Source organism: Fringilla coelebs, assembly GCF_963513975.1.
Source record: "Fringilla coelebs genome assembly, chromosome: Z".
NCBI classification, from domain to species: Eukaryota; Metazoa; Chordata; class Aves; order Passeriformes; family Fringillidae; genus Fringilla; species Fringilla coelebs.
The window spans coordinates 46,976,908-46,997,179 of NC_140031.1; the positions used below are offsets into that span (position 1 = coordinate 46,976,908).

At 36.2% G+C, this 20,272-nt stretch overlaps 1 protein-coding gene across 4 annotated transcripts in view; it reads right to left on the minus strand.

The window, feature by feature from the left end:
- Window positions 1–20,272, minus strand: part of ARB2A (ARB2 cotranscriptional regulator A) — a 257,706-nt gene that overhangs the window by 115,356 nt on the left and 122,078 nt on the right. For all 4 annotated transcript variants that reach the window (XM_084224921.1, XM_084224918.1, XM_084224919.1 and 1 more), the window contains one exon: window positions 12,562–12,780. In XM_084224921.1, coding sequence (XP_084081047.1) covers window positions 12,562–12,780 — 219 coding nt within the window. The remainder of the gene's footprint in view (window positions 1–12,561; window positions 12,781–20,272) is intronic.

Sequence of the window (20,272 nt, forward strand, 5' to 3'; positions counted from 1 at the left end):
CATGCAGAACTGTTATTTTTCTATTTCCTATAGTACTCAAAAGCCTATTTATTATCCTGTTCTTTCAATCTGTTTGTATGTTGTAATGAGAAACAAGACTTTTTTTTTTTAAACCATGCTATTGCAAGAAAAATACCATTTATGCCAAGGAAAATGCAGCTATCCCCACCACAGGAAACAACAGATCTACACAAACTTCAATACATTTAAGTAAGGTAACAATTTAGTATTTTCATTAACAGCTATGGTTTCAGAACAAACCTCAACTGTAAGGTCTCTGTTACAGAGTTTATATTTTTTGTGCGAATTAAACAAAATGGCTTTCCTCTGTACTATTCTTCACTTCTCCATCTCTATTTATTACACTGAAGAGCAGTTATTTAAGTGGAAGAAAGATTTAACAGGCTCAAAGCCTATTTGATTTCTCTTAATAAAGACTGCAAAGTGCTCAGCGCTTTAAGTAAACTGATATACTACTTAATGCACAGTTACAAAGATTTGCTTAAGTGCCTTAATATGTAAAGGACTACAGTTAATTGTATTTGAAGGAACTGTCATTAGCTTATAATTATCTACAGACAAACACAATCTGAAATTCAGATTTGAATCTTCTGTTGTTTCTCATTTGAATAAGCTGAAAAGTTGAATGTTTAGCTATTTAACCCTGAATTCTGCTTCTTCATTTTCCTGGGCAGATGCACCTCTGTTATTTTTGTTTCACAATAACGTACCCTAGGAAATGATCTTTCATCCCAATGAGTTGCTATACAACCTCAGAACTTGCCTGTTGTACCTCTGTCTTGAACTCTGTGAATCCCCTGTGTTGATTATTTCTTTAAAACGGGCTCATTTCCACACAGATTAGCAAGGCCATTCACATTGCAGTACTGGTGCATCGCTGTTGTCGAAGATCATTAGATATTAGATCAACAGCAATTTTATTCTAACACATTGCATTTTTTTTTAACAACTCAAAACATCCAATTACATAACAGACAGCTTGGCTGTATTTTAAATTAGCACAGATGCTAAAGCCAGGAAATGTAATTCTCAGGATATCAGAACAAAAGGTTCAAAGTAAAAAAGAATTCTTATAAACCATAAGATTATCAGGACTAGACTGTCACACTGTGACCTTCCTGGCGTCTAGCTAATCTGACAATATTTGGCAGAGCATTGTTTCAAATCAATAACTAATTAACAAAGTACAAAAGAAGTTGTACTGTTTTTGAGCCTCCTTGTTAAAAATGGCTTTTGGTTGCACATGGGCAGAAAGGTCACTTTTATGACATCTTCAGGAGTCTTTCAACACCCTGCCACTGTCAGATTAAATTACTTTTAGCAATTAATTGTCATAAATTAAAACAGAAGCACATTTGTTACAGCAGGTTGTCATAATGACATAGTGAGCAGTTGTTTTGATATGAATTTTTCCCACTGACCCTCTATCATATCTTAATTTTTTTGGTTGACCTAACTGGAAAATTGGGAGCAATCTTGTAACTCAGGTGGCATAGTCCAAACATTGGGTGTCTTATTGAGATTACAGACTGTACAAAAACAGAACAGAAATTCCAGGGACAACTGAAGATCCTATGAATATCTATCTTATATAAGATAGGTAATCCATGTCTATTTTGCTGTGTGGGATAAGAAAAACCCTCAAAAATCACACGGATGCCACTTTTGTTACTGTTACAAATAGTCCTTGATGCCACATTAATCCATTATTAGAAAACACCATTTGTCTGATGTATTTTAAGACAAAGATTAAGTGCACTGAACACCTGCAGCCTTCCCCCATTCATATCACTACTTAGTTTTGGAGACAAAGATCTTTACTGACATTTAATGAAAAAAAAATTCTGTTCTTTTAGTTCCTTTTTTTTGAACTCCTCTGTGTGCTGATGTCCATCTTACAGATTAGTTCTTTGACATGTATCATTTCAAGTTTGAATTTGCTAAAAACCATTACATCAGGATGAAAAAAGACAACAATTCTAACAAAAGTTACCTGGATAAACAGGAAAAGAGAAGAAGGACAGACTTCATTCTGTGTGGGAGAAGAAAGAGATTGTGCGGAAGAATGGATCCGGGCAACTGCAGGATCTGTCCTTAATGGTGTCAGCATTAAAGCTGTAACCCCAATAAGTCTCTAGGTAACTTTTCTCTAGTTCTGTTTGCCCTCTAGAAGCCAATTAACCAGATCTTCAGGCTAACTGAGACGCTGGAAGAGCTCTGACAGCTCTTATACTGAGCAGCAGAGCACTGTTTAACAATCTATGTTTAACATATTTTTCTATTTTTGTTGCTAGCTCTATTAGAGCAAACGGTTCTACACAAACATCTTCTAAACCTTAAATCTTGTTAAGTAATAAAGATGAAAATGCATGGTAAGAACTCACAGCTGTCAGGCACCAGGCATCTTGGAAATTCCTATGATCATGTTCATTGTATCCTAGTGCAGTGACCAAACACCCAAGCAGCATGGACTTCCAGCATTCCCACAAAACTGGACAAAAGTTTCGTAAGTAATTTGTAACTCTTCATGAACATGGTCACAGGTGTAAGAGATGAAGAGAAGTAATGGTTCTGTGCAGAGGCTTCAAGGCAACCTGCAGGCAATGCACTGGCCTGCAGCTAAGCTTTGCTAAACAAAGTCTTCTAAGAAGTAGTTGTGTACAGGCTTAGTTAAACCACTCTTTGCTAATGCTTTAATAAAGTACAGAGTTCTTAATTCTGTCATGTCTATCCACTTCTAAACATGCACTTTGTGAATGATCTATTTACACGTCACAGATTGCTTTTACTCTGAAATTCAAGAACTGCTTTATAGTTGAAAATGAAATCTTGCAAACCCAAATTAACAATGTAGACAAAATCCTGATGAAAATATAACAAAGGAGAGGAAGTAGGAAAGATGTGGGCACTACTTGTATCCTCCCCATTATTCCAGAATGGTCATGCTAATAACATCTGGACAACATCTGTGGAAAAACTCCTACTGCTGTTCTGACTGAATGTCCTTCAGGGTAATTCAAGATAATAATCTGTCTTGGGGAAATTCTTGAGCTCTGAAGAAATCATGAATATTTGAATATTTGCTCAACACCTCAGCGTTAAAAATGCCAAGAAATATCAGTGCCTGTATGTAGGGGTTTATATCTTTCAAGATGCATTTCTGTAGCAGTACTTGTGCAAGATCACGTTGTTTTAACCATGCTGATAGCTTGGTAAGCTTTTGGTCTAAATTATCTACCCCTCCTAGTGTGGATGGCCAATCACAACCTCGGTAGTACTAAATGTTCTGAGACAGCGAAATCTGCCTTTCGTCGCAATGTCCACAAAGTCTACTCATAGATCTAATACTTCTTTGAGGGCTTGAGTTGAAATTTTGTAATATCAAATCATTGAACTACATCAGCTGTAGAGAACATCTGAGGGTCACCTAGTCCAAAACTATGCTCAAAGGGCTTTCTGCCAAGACTGGTCACAACTGCCATACCTCAAAGCACTTTCTGCCAGGACTGGTCACAACTGCCATATCTCCTACTTTCCAACAAAAGCAAGAAAATGGGAGCTCCGTAGTTCTAGTGTCACAGAAGTGAAGAAATGTACATTGTGAAAGCTCGTCAAATCTTGATTTAAAGGCATTTGAAGGAGAGTGACTTTGCACACACTCCAGAGAAGTCCTGAAGATGACTACAGCACTTTTAACATGAAATAATTTCTGTTACGTCCATGCCATAACATTATCTTTTCAAATTTGTATGCTCTGTGGACCCACAGTACAAGTGAGGCAGTGGTCATCTTTTGCCATCTGTCTTTGATAGTCTAGCAAAGCTGAACTCTGCCTGGTCACTTTATCTTTGAGTAGAAACAGCTCTATTCATGGTGTTCTTAGAAAATGATGTCATGGTTACTCACTCCCAGTGTAATAGAGTAACAATAATTTCTCAACTTCTGATCCAGTGTTTGGCACCCATGAGAGAAAAATCAATTTATGCATCAGCCAAACTCTGTAAGTCAGCTAGAGTAGCTCAAAACAGAAAGGGAAAGGAAATGGTAAAAGAACATAATGAACCAACAGCAAACAGCAGAAGAAAGGTATTTAAGACAAGTGGTCTTAAATCAAATCAAATGCTGTTATTTTAAGATCTATCACAGCCATAACTCATTTGCCCACTTAAGGCAATGCATTCAGAGCCTGCATGCAGTCACAGCAGCATGCAGCAACTGAAAGCCTGACATAACTCACAGAGGAGAACTTCACACAGTCTTCACTGATAATGGATTTAAAGATAATCAACAGTCATTAAACATAAGCCTACCTTTTTTTGGCAACCAGTGCAAGGGACACACGATAAATAACACAATCCTGTCATCAAATGTGTTTGTTCATTTTTCAAACATGAAAAGCAGAGTAGCTAGAAAAGTAGGGAGAGGTGCTACAAAGTGGAATGTGTGAGGGCAGTGATGTATTGAAGCCTAAGGCCACACCAGGAAATCTTTCAAAATTACTTAGGCAGCCTAAGCTTTGCTAAATTTCTTCATTACTTTATTTGATAAATGCAAAAGAATTCCCCAGCAAACCAAATCCCAAAGATATAAATATCTCTTAATATTTATCTTATGTCATCTTAATGTCTATCTGCAATTAAAGCTTCTCTTTTCCCAAGTTAAGAACAGAATAGTTGTGACACAGTTAAGTGGTAATTGCCCACTTTTCTAGGACATAGGCTGAACTGGCAAGATCCATGGAATTAGATTATTCAGTTACACAGCAGGTGGAAAAGATAGGAGATAGGAATGAAGAAACATCCTGGAAGAAAACACCAGTCCAAAAGAACACACTGCAGATGCTCATGAAGTACCAGCTGTATTGCCTGAACTAAATAAATTTTAAATTCCTTGCTATATTATATCACTCGATACACTGATTAAATCTTTGCTTTTGGGAGAAAGAAAACTTTTCAGTCTCATGTATCCTATGTCTGTCATAGCCTGCATTAAGTCAGAGGCCAGCTTATGCAGTTTAGAGAATGCCAAACATGCAAGAATGTGAGTAGTTTTTGTGTGCTTTGGTGTAGGTAGTGCCTGTGTGCACACACTTGCACATGTACTTGCATGATAGTTTTCTCATGCCATGTTTTTACTAGAAGTACCAGACAAGAAGATCTCAAAGTGCTGCTTAAGAGCCCAGAAAATCTTTGGTCTCCCCAACACATACAACTCTTGGTAATTCTAAATGCACATCAATCTCGCTTTACTTAGTAGATTCTCTCCAAGCAGTGCCATCTATTGGGAAAAAAAATAAAAATTCAAGTTTTACTTGAAAATATACAAAATACACTTCACTGGGTATTGACAAATTCATTCTTGCCAAGTAATATCAAAAAAGACAGAGAAAAGGAATGAGAATCAACTGTTAAACAACAAAAGTGTAGAACAATGCATCTGAACAGCATGCAGCCCATTCAGGGGAGAAAACCTGCTACCAGCACCTCTGACCACAAAAGACAAAAGCACTTTTTATCAGTTTAGAATCCACTTTTATCCACAAAAAATAGGAAAAAACCCAAAGACGAATGGGAAAATTTCTCAAAATTTAGATGAATTAATGGCTGGAGATAATTGTAAAACAGACTAAGAATGAATTCTGCCTGGACACTATCAAAATAAAGTTAATGGCTCTGAAGTTAATAAAACCTAATTCTGGGGGAGTGCTGATTTGATATGGAGTTCACCAAGACATAGAAAGAACAAAAAGACAGTTCTTCTAAAGACTCCCAATAAAGCATATTTCTTTGCCTGCAGAGTGATGGCAACAAGATGATTAAAAAGATCAACCTTGTTATTCAAGATATAAATAATTCAAAATAACATCACACAAAATATAAATTCAGAAAAACTAAGGATTTTGGTTAGTAAAATCCTTAACTTGTAGGGATTTTAAAATTAAATTAATTAATTGCTATAATATTTAATTTTTCAAATTTCAGCCACCTATGAATTGCAGGGTAGAACCAGCATTTCTTCCGGGGCAGCTTATTCTACATTGTTCCACGCCTCTGTCTCCTCCACTATTTCTAGCCCCCTTGGCAGCTGTCACTGCTGCAGGCAGCCAAACAACCTACACAGGATCCACTAGATTTATCTTAATCCCAAAAGCTAGATTTTTTTCCCCCTTCATATTTTTTGTTGAATTTACAGTTTGTTTTCTGTAGCAGATGAGGTGAAAACATCCTTGAACTTACTGTGCCATCCTGTACCCCAGCTCCCTGTCTGCTGACATTCAGTTCCTAGACTCCACAAATGTTTTTCTGATCTCCATACACTGCAGTACAGCCCTCATATCCTTCTCTCTAAAATAAATAAATAAATTTAATATATTAAATAAATATTTCTAGAGGGATTTGGTGGGGTGGTATGTCTTCAAAGAAAAAGGTTAATTTGCAAGAATGCACTTCAGCTTAAGACATCTACAAATATGTATCTTAGAAATTAATTTTTATCATCTCTCACTATATCAAGTGTCTTATGGCTGACCAGTCCCTAGGAAAACCATGTGAAGAATATTCAAGTTTTGCAAAAAGGTGTATATTGCCACTTGAGCCCCTGCTAAATTCCTTCTGTCAGTTTTACCAAACACACTGAAATCTAGTAGCAAAACATGCAACTGTGTGCAGAAGGCTAGGGAATATTATCCTTGTTTTTGGATATCAGCTACAACCCTTGTGCTCTGTTAAATAAGGATAAAGGATACCGGCAAAGTGCAATTTGCACTGGCTCAGAAGACCTAGAAGGTCTTTGCAGTCCTTCACTGCAGTCAGTCTACAATCAAAACTAGGCACTATTTGAGTTCAAGATGTTTGAGAGATTTTATTCACTTTTGCCTTCAACAAATACGTCTGCATTCTGCTGAGCCAGTTTTTTTCACCATTACCCCACAAACTGGCCACGTTTATGAGCCTGAATGCCACCTGAGAGGAAGGAGGACTCTTCTAACTTGTGAGCGAGAATCTTTTTTCAGCACGATGGGAGCACTATACAGCTTGTGGTGGGAGGAAAAATGCAAGCTGGTTCTTTCTTTTGTAAACTTACATGGCTTGCCTCGCATTTTAGGAGCTGGATCTAACAATGACGCTTGTCACTACATGGCATCATGTAATGGATGTCTGAAAGACACCAAAGCTAGATGGTCCTGATTTATTCCTTTTCTTTGATTAAACCATACTTGTGAAATGCAGAACAAAGAGAGGGTATAGCAGAGAGAAGAGATACAGGATTCCCTTCACTGATTATCTGTGTCTCTGATTTTGCAATCAAGGAAAAGAAGACATATAAAACTTTCCAGGATTAGTAAATGCAAAATTTACTATAAGAATTCTTTATAATCTCAGGATTATTAAAAATACCTAATTTAGCTGCCCATGCTAAATAGCCTATGCATAAATTATTGAACACTAGTTTAAATTCTCCACAGTTTAGCTATTTAATGTAAGATGCCTGTTCATGGTAGTATCTGTAGAATGAAACATGACATACATATTCTTCCTGATTTACAGAAACTACTGTAAGAACTTAAAGCTTACCCGACCTTTTAGAAATGGTAGCCTAACTGCAGGTGCTAAGTGTCATGGTATATGTTTGGCTTCCAGCTGCTGGCCCAGGGTGGTGCAGGTCTCTGGCGGCATAGGTTCTACAAGACCAGATCTCTCCAGGTGTTCCTGGAGCACTCAAAATGTCACTACACATTTACGTTCAGCACCTGTCTTCTCAACTCTGAACGCCCAGTGTCCCGCATTACATGGGACAAGAACAACACCATGGTAGTTTCTAGGCAGTTCTCATGAGCTTTTTACTATCAGCATTTGATTTTGCAGTTGCTTGAAAGTAAAGAAGACTTCTCAAGAACATAAGGAAGTAACAGGCTTTAAAAGTGGGCAGAGTAAAACCATATGGTATTTCAGATGTGTATATATAAAGTAATGCTGGCTGTTGTAAAAGGGGAAAAAGAACAGGCATTGTTTGTTGTAGAAGGGGAAACAAAACATCAGCATGAGACTCTAGGGCTGAAGTCCTGATGCCCACATTTGCCACAGACATTCTCTGTGCTAACCATGTCCCTTACCTCTCAGGAGCTGTTCACCCAGAGCATGTCATTTTGTCTCCTCTGGTGGAATAAACAGCTTATTAGCTTCGTATCAGCAGCAGGCTAATGTAGTCACACAGGCTTTGGACAAGAGCAGGTGTGCACCTTGCCAAGTCAGAGGGTAGGTCATTAGCCCAGAGATGGCCACAGGGTGAAACCAGCAGCTGGTGGGACTGCAGTTATGTTGGGAAACGGCTCAATCCTCAGAGTGAAAGAAATCCATGGCTCTGAAAGGTCATCCCACCCAAGTGGACACTGCCATGACCTCCAGTCAGGCTGTGCTTCATGTCAGCCACACCAAACAGTGAGCAGAAATGGCACAACTTTGCTTGCATGCTTGCCAGGACTTCCTGTCTGCCAATAGGAACTGCTCACTCAACCATTTATTAAAACAACTTTTACCAATTTTTCCTAAATACTGACACAAATTATCCATATGTATCAATTTTTAGTAAAACAGATTAATTGGTTGCACATGATCTTTTCCTACTTAATCTCTCACAGAAGATAGGAAAAAATTATTTATGAAAAGTATGCCGCATCCAAAATGATTTCATTAATATGCTGTTAATAGAAATGGTGCTGCTATAGATGGTGCTATAGTAAAAATAATATTTGTAATAAGAATTATTCAAGCAGATAAGCTGAGGAGGGAAAAAAAAGGACAAAATTCCTATCATACAGGCTTTGGAAAGGCTTATCCCTTTTGTCCACAAAACCTGACCCCATTAGTTGGTCTGATAAAAGTAATTCTTCCTACTTCTTCCTTGGTTGCCCCTTTGATATCCTCCAACTGTTGGGGCAACAACATTATTGCAAATTACTATCAAATGACGCAATTTATACTTTTTTTGCAAAACACTTCAGAATCCACTTAGTATACTTGTTTAAGTGGTGAATGCAGTTTAAAAGGGGGAAAATACTAGTTTACATTTTTAAGTGTCTTCTAACATGGAAAAGACACTGTCAGTGTGAAAATCTGTAGGGAAAGGGAGATGGCTGAGAATGGAAGGAATGATCATGCTACATTTAAGCATGCATGATTTGTTTCCATAGAAAAAGGTTAGAGAGCAACAAACTCTCAGTTCATTTCGGTAACAAATGAAGGCTGGCAAGGGTAGGAAGTTTCTGGGGGGAAAGCATTAGCCCATATGTACAGAGCAGCCTCTGGTGGTCTAAGAAAAAATGGTAATGTTTATAACTAAGGATAGAAATATGTTTTTTAAAAGGATGTATGTACATATTTAGCTATTTTACTCAATCCTCCACTCAACACATTAAAAACCAGATGCTTTTAAAATGATCTGTCAATATGCTTGTTAAAATCTGAACAGTAAGAGTATTAAAATTCATATGCATTCATTAGCACATTATATAAAAGTAAAATGCTTGTGTTTAATCATTCCATAAAAGTATTATAGTCAATGCTGATTATCAAAAGTTTTTTTCCTGGTTTGCATTGCTAAAATTGAAATAAAATTTACAAGAATGTTACAGAATTGATGACACTTTCTGTCTTCACTTGTGAATTCAGTTGGCAGATGTTTTCAAGAACAAAAAAATCTGTCTTATTGCAAAACATATTAAGCAGGTTTTCCTGCCATAATGTTTGACATGATGTTTATTACCCAGACCAAATCAGTTCCTTTAACAAGCCATAATGTATGCCAGAAAGTACATTATTTCATAGTTAAGGAAACTTCCAGCATGAAACAGTAAGTGCTTTGATCTTTCAAGAGCACTATGCTTAATGCATTACACTGCCATAGTAATTTTTATTTATACTCACTTTGTACAAAAATACAGTGCAGTTTGATATTTTTTATTTAGAGATTCAGCTTTTACATATTCTTGAATACCCCAGCTATTTTTTTTTTCACTATAAAAATAAAGAAAATACTTAAACATAATTACCAAGGAAGAGTTCTAATTCTCTGGTTCTTGGAAAATCTAGCTGCACAAGTGGGAACATCTACCAGCCAGCTTTAATTTGTTCAAATAGCATTTCCTCATTAGATCACAACAGATCTCAGTGACCCTATGAGAACGTAACTGAGGATATTTATTCCTGCTGCTTAATAGTCTGAAACAATTTCTCCAGCATATTTGACACAACCATGTTTTTCCTTCCATGTAAGATAAGTTAAAGCCTTCTTGTGAGGAAATTTTTTGTCTAGTCTATCCATGCTTTTTCCTACTTGGCAAAGTTGACAAAGCCTGCTCAAGTTTTTCAAAACTCTTTGATGAGATCATTACAAATCATATACCATCCTTAAATATCTCTGTTGAGTGACAGCATGTTTTATTTTAAGAGCCTACTGAGTCAAATGTATACTATGCGATACAGTAGGATTGTATCTGAATTGCCCTTTGAGATCACCCCAAAGCACCACCAACACAGCAGCCTATGGAGGCAAGTCCCTGGGTGCAGGCAGAGAGCAATCCTGCAATATGGATTCAAGTATGGGAGGCAAGAAAATGACAAATATAGCATTGCACTTCTTGCAACCATCTACAGACTTAGCAGCTCTGACCAACAGAGTAAATGGAACCCTACTGATGGTCCAGTTTTGTTTCATAAATTGATAAGCAAGGAAATTGCATTGGTTTGTCCCGCAATACACTAAAGAAGGTATGTTTTTCTGTTTCCAAATACTACTAGAGTCTATTAATTAAAAAAAAAACAACAAAATAATAATTTCAGAATATGACACCAAGCTCGTCAGAAAACCCAATTTCAATTTATTGGTCTGGGGAAGGAGACTACCAACCACACTTTCACTAAAACATACACTACTTTCCCTGATCTGAAGAAAATCAAATAAAGAAAACATCAACAGTCACATTTAAGGCATGGAGCTGTGCAGAAAGGAAAATGGGATGGAACAATTTATTTTATATTTTGGGGGGGGAGTCAAACCTCCTGAAACCAACTTTCATGCCTCATAGGGCAAGAGTCATGAGAAGGTAGAATTGCTAAAAAGGTTATGAAGAAAAGCTTCATTTTCAACAAGGGAACACTGAACCTGTGTGCTGACTAGACTTCAGATAAACAGCAGCACTGTCCACTGGGTTCTCATGGACCTTAAGTTAAAACTGGTTGCCCCTCTTAAGAAGGAGGTTTTGGCCAGTGGGTAGAACAGCATCTTATAAAACAGCTGCAAAGAGAAAACACAGTGCCTTGCTGGTGACTTTGAATATATATATATGCATTCCTTTGTTTCTTATACTCAGGTATTTTTCAAAAGACAGTAAATATTCATGGCATTAGTGACAATCCAAGTAAAGGGTTAAGGGTGCATCCAAGTTACTAACCCTTTTAACTAGCAGCACAGTTATACTTCTTCTACAAAAATTGTTATTCTAAAAAAAGATTAGCAGGGGCATATTAAAATTTAAGATGACTGTAACGTATCTAACTGTATCTTACGATTTTTCGCTGTTTCTCATCACAATGACATACATTTTTTTTGTTTTACCTTCACTTGGAGTTTCTGGTATGTTTTACTGTTGAATGAAAATGCCGACTTTTATAATAAGGGTTTTGGAAATTATATGACTCAGTCTGGAATGTATAATGCATAGTATGTACATGAAGCAGAATGTGCCAATGTGCATGTAATATTGTTTGTGCCCCCTGCAGAATTAGAAATCCTCGGGTAGCACTGTTATAATGATCCCATGCTGGTAGCATTACAAAGTGCAAAGGTTCACTGAATCAGAAAAGGGCAAGGGACAGAGTTTCTTTATCATACCATTCTCAAATTATTCTAGCTTAAATATTTATTAATATATTAGCAAGTTTCCTCCTTTATCTGCCTTCAAAAGTTTAGCTCAAACACAATGGATGGCTGCTCATATAAAAATAATACATTACAGGGTAAATTTGCTACCACACAAGAGGAACACTGGTATTTTCCATTATACATTATTAATTTGGCAGGTGATAAAAACTATCAGGCTGTAACTACTGCTTCCCATGCAACGCATACATGTCATGTATGCATTTATAATACAATAAATGCAAACATGATGCGTGAAGGTAGTATGTTGCCTAAGCTTCATTACAAAGTCTCTCTTATGAACACCTCTGTTTATAAAATGGTTTTTAAAAAGTCTTTCTTAAATAATTTCTTTCTTGATAATACCAATTAATTCCTCTGGGGTTTATTTGAAGTTTCCCTTTGAAATTAGAAAGAAATTTTCTGTAATACTTCCAAAACACCATGATCAATAAATGACCAAAAATACCAACAGAATAAAGAGCCAGGAACTCTATAAACTCTTGAATTCCATCTCAGTAATGTATTTGTTTTTAACAAAGCATGCTATTTATTAGCCAATACAGACAGTAAACATACATATGCATCAATAAAGAAGGGCAAACAAAACCAAAAGAAACTTACTCTAATATAGATCTGCATAGTTTCTTTTTCTTTTTGTGGATTTCGATACTTTTCATAGAAGTCACGTCGCTTCTTTGTTTCCTTCTGGATTTTATCTTTTCTTTCTCTCTTTTCTGCAGGTTCATCTGAGATATCAGAAGACAGCTGTATTTGTGCTTTTGTCTTCTCAACTTCAATATAGTTCTCATTGGGATTCAGAACTATTACTCCATAGCCTTCCTGTTTTAGAAGAGAGTCACACACACATACAAACAAGAAGAAATGTGAAAAGGGGATTTTAATGCTTGAAAATGCTTTACATTTACTTTAATGCTCTTTAGAACTTTTTAATTTATTACAGCAACTTCACACATCATTTATAGAAGGGTTTTTAAGAATATTCTGTCATTAAAGGGATATTGATGTGTGAATATGTATCAGCGCACGTACTTATGCTCATACACATCCCTCAGCATCAGAAAAGTTGCCTGTTTTACCTTTAAAATAATTTAATATATTGTTTTATTCATAAGCACTTTATATGACTTTTCCAGAAAACAATATAGGAACTAAAAGCAAAATGTTGCTTTAAGAACTCTACACAATAATGAATAAAAAGCTTTACATCCAGCCAGTAAAAACCTTTAAAATAAAAAGGATTGAGAGATTTTATATATAAAGACAGACGCATTAAAGAAAGCATGTGAAAATTATTCACGACATTTTCAAATAGTAAAACCTTTTGTCTAGCTGACAATAAGCACACCATGCAGAGGCAAATAGCAGCAGTAACAATGAATCAATACCAAAACTGATTCAGTGGTGTTGCTTACAAGTCAACTCTTTATGGTAGGTCTGACTTTTTAGTGCATCTTTAAATCTGCTGTAAAAGTTCACTGGGAATTATACTATATATTCAACAAATGCAGAGCAAATTTGCAACCTACAGGACACTTTCGAGCATATAAGGTACATTTTTTTGCCTCAGGAAATGAGCTGATTGAAAAAAATATTTATGAATGAGAAATAAATCTTGAATAAATCAGCCAATCAGATGTTATGATTTTTAAATAATGGCAAATCACAAAAAATCATAATATTTATGGAAGATATAATTACAAAAGGAAGGGAAAAAAGAGAAGCACATGCATTTAACAGATGCGTCCCTAAAGTTAGTGTGAGTTCTCAGTCAAAATCAAGCTATCCTTTAGAAGTAAATTTTAATAAAGACTTTTCAGAAACATCTATATTAATTATCTAATGGAACAGCTTTATTCCAGCTTCTCACTTACTGCTGCATTTTGCACTCAGGCCTGGCATGAGGATCAAAAGAGATCCCCCATACCTAGCTGCCCAGAGCAAACCAAGTCCACCCCAACAAAAGATACTTTATTTGGGCTTGCTTTATTCTACTCTGTAGAGCCATTCACAAATCTTGTAGTTCATTGTGGCCACTGTCAGGTAGACAGACTGTCACTCACTGATTTTCTACAGTTGGACACACTTGACTAGCTATCAAAATCACATCCGAAGGGAGTTCCTACCCCTTATCCTTGTGCCCTTCTCCAGTGTCTGCCGGAGCTTCTCCTCCCACCAAAAACCAAGTTAAAGGGCACAGTTGCACAGGGTGAAATGGAGGCACTCAGGATACTACCTCTGGCATAAGCGATATAGTAAAAAAGGGTCACAAGAGGCCAAAGAGAAAATTGTCTCCTTGTTAGATGCAGCACCATAAGGGGTCTCCTGTCACATGACTACCCTGCCCTGCCTGCCATGAATTCAACTGCGATAAATATAAACAAACAGGCAAAAATATAAATAAACAATAGGGAAAGGGTGAAAGAAAACAGAAAGACAAATTTTAAAATTTATCTACACCATGCCTGGCCATATTAATGCACAAAACAGTCACAAAAATAATCAGAGATATGGAATTTGTCTAAGTTATTGATCATGCACCTTAAAATTACATGACTCATTTGTCCCCTTTTATGAGGACACAATGTAAATTTTTCATGTAGACATCAACAGGTCAAGTAAGATTCTATTTTTAAATTCACTATTTTATAAATCAATTAAAGGATTTTTACTAAATATACTTTAAGCACTATAACATGACTCCTTTTATACTTTTTTACAAATTCTCCCAGATAGCAGGCCTTTCCTGACAGTAGAATTAAAATAATTAAGCAATAACTAAACAAAGATTTTTCTCCCCCTTCTATTATGGGAAAGCCTAAGTCTTTCTCTTTGGAAAGTAATCTCTTTTTGGACTGTTTTGCTTACATGATATGGTGTATCTCTCTTTCCCTTGTACTTCTGCATCCTAAATTTCAAGAAGAAAATGATGGCACCAGAAAGAAGATTTGAGAGTAACATATAAAAATCAACACAGAAAACCAAATTTACCGGTAAAATATAGCCAATTACAACCTCTCTCATTCAGCCTTTACCTGAACATTTTCTACCGAAAATAAATACTCTGCTCTAAATAATATCAGTGTAAACACTATGGCTTTTAACTTCAATTAATTTTAAAAGAAGTAATTTATGTGGGTGTAGCTACACCATTCAAGTTCAGCGCAATCAGAAAATGAAAAAAAAGATGGAGCACTAATGCAGTGAATTTGGGAAGTGTGCAAGTCAATGCAAACCTCAGAACACAAGACCACTAATATCTTAAAAAGGCCTGTAGCAAAATTTAATAAGAGACAAGATTGGCATAAGTGTTAACATAGACAAAAATTGCATTCATTAAAAAAGCACTGTTTAAAATGAGAGTCCTGTTTGGGAAAACTTTGCATGCAGAACGGTATTCATCTTTTTTCACCATATACAGTCCTGCATGCTAGAAAGTATTAAATGTGTTATTACTATGTATTACTTTGCTATTTGTTAAATCAGTGTCACTAAAAATACCAATTTCAGCCATGATGAGCTTACACCACTATTAAAATATAGTGACCTATGACTTACTTAAGTAGCAATCATCTAGGAGGGTTTCTAAATCTTGCCACACCCAGTGGTATTAAGTGGTATGCAAACATTAGGCAATAAAAGTAGTTTTCAACATACTAACAGTAGTTTTCAATGTAATAGTTTTCTCCTGTGCGACTAGTGTGCACAGAAAGAGAAACCACCCTACAAAAAGTTTTTTAATGATAAAAAGCTAAGCTTTAAGGACACTACCCCCTCATCCCCATCAATCTTCACCCATCAGTGTACCAGTGATAAGACCTTATAATTATGGCAGACACTGACAAATGGAACTCCCAGCCTCTAATCTACAAAATTACAGTTTGTCTCTCAGACCAAAGCACCTGATTAATATTTCTTCCCCTCACGTGGTAATGCTTCAAGGTAAGTAAAATTTAATCTACATTAACGCCTACCATTCTCCAGATTGCTGCTTCTGAAGGTTGAGGATTGTGATGATGAAAGGAAAAGCAGGCTTACTAAATCAAGAGTTGGAAAGAATCCTGAACCTCAGTTACAATACATATACTACTAAGACGGAACAATGCAGAAGGGCCTTTTCCATTGTAATACGTGAGGCAGAAATGGGGCGATACGTTCTCTCTTACTGGAAGTTCAACGGGGTAAGCTTAAAAAAAAGTCTCAAAGTATTTGAGGTAAATTTTAAATCGTTTGAAATCTCACCTACCTGGCACATGAGTAAAGAACAGAAACCATTCGGATCTGCATATTAAGCCACCAGGGTGGGACACAATATGTGACAAAAGAGGTCAGAGCCAGAGAGGCATCTTTTTGACCTATGTAACTATCTTTTTGGACTGTGAGTGAGGATTTAAATGAGATAATTTTCCTATGTTTGATCAACCTGAATTTTCAAGTTCGGTTTCTATTTGGACAGTTGGTAGCAAGACCAGAATGAATTCCTTGGGGAAATGCAACTCAAAGCACTCTGTTCTTAAACCTGCCTGTGGTTAAAACAGACACAGCAATGTCCATTCATCTTTCTGAAAGACGTATGCTCTGTTAATTTCCCATCTTTACTGTGAGAAGGGTACATCTATGTCACTATTGCGACGCTGTAGGTGCAACAGCAGGATGAGGTCATGACAACCAATCAGAAGTCACTAGTGAAGCGTTAAAGTAAACATAGCTGTTGGAGATGCAGCTCAGCTTGAAAAATGCCCCCTCCATTATTTGAGCAATTTTCTCAAGACGTGACCTGTGACTGAAACGCCTGAAATGTCAGTTGATTCCACTTTCTGTTTCCACCCAATGTACATTTTGGCAACTACACCCTGCTAACACTGTGATATTTCCATCCCAGATATACCTCAGCTGCCTGAACTCCAGCACTGTGTCCAAGTGCATAAAAATGCCATGCCTCTGCCAAACACACTTTGTCCCACTAAGTTCCCAACTTAAAACAGCTCATCAGGTTAGGCAGGAAAAGAAAATGTACCGCAAAAAGATTTCAGAGGACCACCTGTTGTCTATTATTTTTACATAGCACTTACTCATAAATCATAACACAGGGTAATTAATCAAGCTGTCAAAGAGAAGGTCAAAGGTTATGTGGGCGAGTCAGAAGGTCATGCATGGGCTGATAGAGGTCAGGGTCACACTGCATTCCTCATTATCAAGTTGGGATGAGAGACGGCCCAAGCAAACAAAAGTGAAAGCAGATGGAGAACTGAGTAGATAAAAAAAGAGGAGAAAATTTCACAAACAAAAAGAAGTGGAAGAATGTGAGTTACCTTCAAACAAGGAGGAGAACAGAGCAGAAATACACTGAGATGTTTTCAAAAGATAGCATATAATACAAAGAAACTACAGTTTGATTACTTAAATACGTTTACTACAACTTTCTATCCACTTTTCTTGCAAATACTAAACAGTGCCACAAAAAGTACATGGTAGTTTTGATTACATTGCACATCTGAAGTCATTATTTTCAAGGTAAATTAGACAAAAGGAACTTATTACTGTGATTAATGCAGATGGATATGTAAAATTGCTTCTAAATGCTTAAGTTTATTCCTTTTTACAGCTACAACCAACAGACGTTCAATAAAGAAGTTATAACCTTCTTGAATGATGTATAAAGAACTGTACATTCACATACACAAATCTTTAAATACACGAAGCATAATAAAAGTCTTTCTAGATGACACAGCAGTTATGAAATATTCTATCATTACACTAACCTGAATTAGATGCAGAATACTGTACAAAATTAGCTGTCACCCTTTCCTCAAAATCTTTGTTAATCTCATTTTGAATGTTTGCAGCTTTATCAACACATGCATCAATGTCAGCCCCTTGGTTACTGAACCGCTGTACTTGGAAGAAGATATAATTAAAATGTTTTGGCACAGAAAAGGTGAAATTGTATCTTTTCCTGGTCCCTGAGGAATCTGTAAAACATGTAGGATATATTGACAAACATACACCCTTGTCTAGAGCCCTGACATCACAGGTCACCCAGCTGCTATTTATTTCAAAACATTCACTTTACACTTACCCAAAGTGCCACCTGCTGTGTAACTAACTTTTAATAGATATTGGAGCTATAGAAACAATAAACTCTCCATTTCCTCCCTGTTACTACCTTCTATTTCGACACTGCATTACGTCGAAATCTATTTCCCTGCAGAACTGCATTTATCTTATTTCACAATCTTTATGCTGGAAATTATTAAACATGTCATGACTATGTCTTACTTTACTATTTGTAATTTAGTGCTAGCGCAGCTATACTAAACAAATCTATGTTCAAGGCTAAAGAACCTACCAGAAAAACTGTTCCTGTATTTGAGTTTACTGCTGAAAAGTTTTGAAAAGAATTAATGTTTTACATCTCTCTATAATTAGCAACCCAAATATGTCTATGTGCTAGGTCTGCAACCCTGTTTTATACTGTTTGTTCGCAAGGTCAAAACTGAATAAAAACATACATGAATTAAAAGGATTTTTACATCCTTAGTTGTTTACTGTATTCTTTATAGAGAACTTCCATATCTTTACAAGCACTATTTTCTCTACGATTTGCAGCAGAATATTATTTCTAGAGGCAAGTGAGACACAAAAAACTATGCTATAGCATTAATTTAATTCTGTGAATTAGGAGAAAGAACAATGCTCATGTTCAACTACTACTTCAAACACTGTTTAATAAACATCAGACCCACCCCTTTCTCCCCGATGTGAGATTTGGGCTATTTGTAGAAATCACTGGAGACTGAATGGTAGTGAATCCACCCCAGCCATGCAGGCAGGATACTGGGCTGCAAATAATCTGTCCACAACTGCCCGGGCTGTAAAACCAGATTCTGCTTTTCTTCACTAAGCGCAAACATCTTTGGGGTACATACAACCTGTGAAAGAATGAACCCACCAGTTTGCCCTCCAGATATTCTACAGCAACCCTATCTGTAATTAAAGTCTGTAGCTCATCCTCTCTCCCACTGCCTTAAAAAGCTATTTTAAACTCTTTTCCAACAAAAATTTCAAATGCCTCAGAGAGGTACAAGGAAGAAGAACTAAGATTTTAATGAAAATGTTATTTATATATAAATAGAATGTTTTGAAAGCAACAAATTGTAAAGTAAATAAAATGTAAATAAAATAAAAAAGAAAAGTAAATTAAATAATTTTAATAAAGCCCACATGAATAACAAGCAATTATTGGTTGTAATCAATCTTTCAGTACGGAAACCAAGAAGAATATCAGTTACCCCCTGAAAGTTATGCTCAAATAAGTACAGATGCAAAGCTGGATTGCAGGATTTTTTTAATGTTTCTGTGGTATTTCCAAGTATCCCATTGGCTGACAGCAAAAGTTCTCAACTGCAAATTTGCTTTGCCTCCTCCCTGAAAATGTGACAGTATGTCTTGATTATTCTCATTAGCACTTCATGATGAATATAACCCCAAATAGTTAAGTGAGCATTTTCTATGTAACAGAACATGGAAAACTAACAATTAATTCCACAATAAACCTTACTTCCTTTGCTTTTGTATTTGTAAATTCTTTGCAAACACCTTCTCTTTCTGAAATCCAGATATTTCACTGGGCTCAGGGCTTTTTCTGATTTGTAAAGTATTTATCTTGAAGAAAGGCAACCCAAGATGCCAAGATCCTACACTTTACCTTTCATTTCCAAAAATGTGTATTTATTAAATTACCATGGGAAAAGAGTAAATTCCAATCTCTTTGTAGGTCTGTATTTCAGTATTCTAAATGAAAAACATATCATGCACATAAGTGTTTTCTGTAAAATATTGAAGTTATCCAAAGTCTTGAAAGACAACTCCCATTTAGTGTCTTATGACTAGAAATCCTCTGTCTCAATAACAAGGAATTCAGATGCTTTTAGTATGTGCATGTATTTAATAATTCCCTGAGAAAACAGTCAATTGTAATCTAACAGTAAAGCTTCTGGTCTGTACCTATCTTCAACAAACAGGTGCAATTCAGTACATTGATGCTCCTTCCTTCCCACAGTGACCTTCCCATGTCAGAAGACCTTATACTTCTGCTAAATAATTCAATTACTTATGAGTTATGGTTTCTTTGTAACCTTTCAAATGACTAACTCATTAAAATGCAGAAATATGCAAAACATGATGTCACTGGGTCAAACAGCTGTGTTGGTAAAATTATGGCTGTGGAACATAAAAAATATTATAATTTATTTGCTCATTATATGACAAAAAACTTTTTAAACAGATTAACTTTATAATCACAAAACTCAAT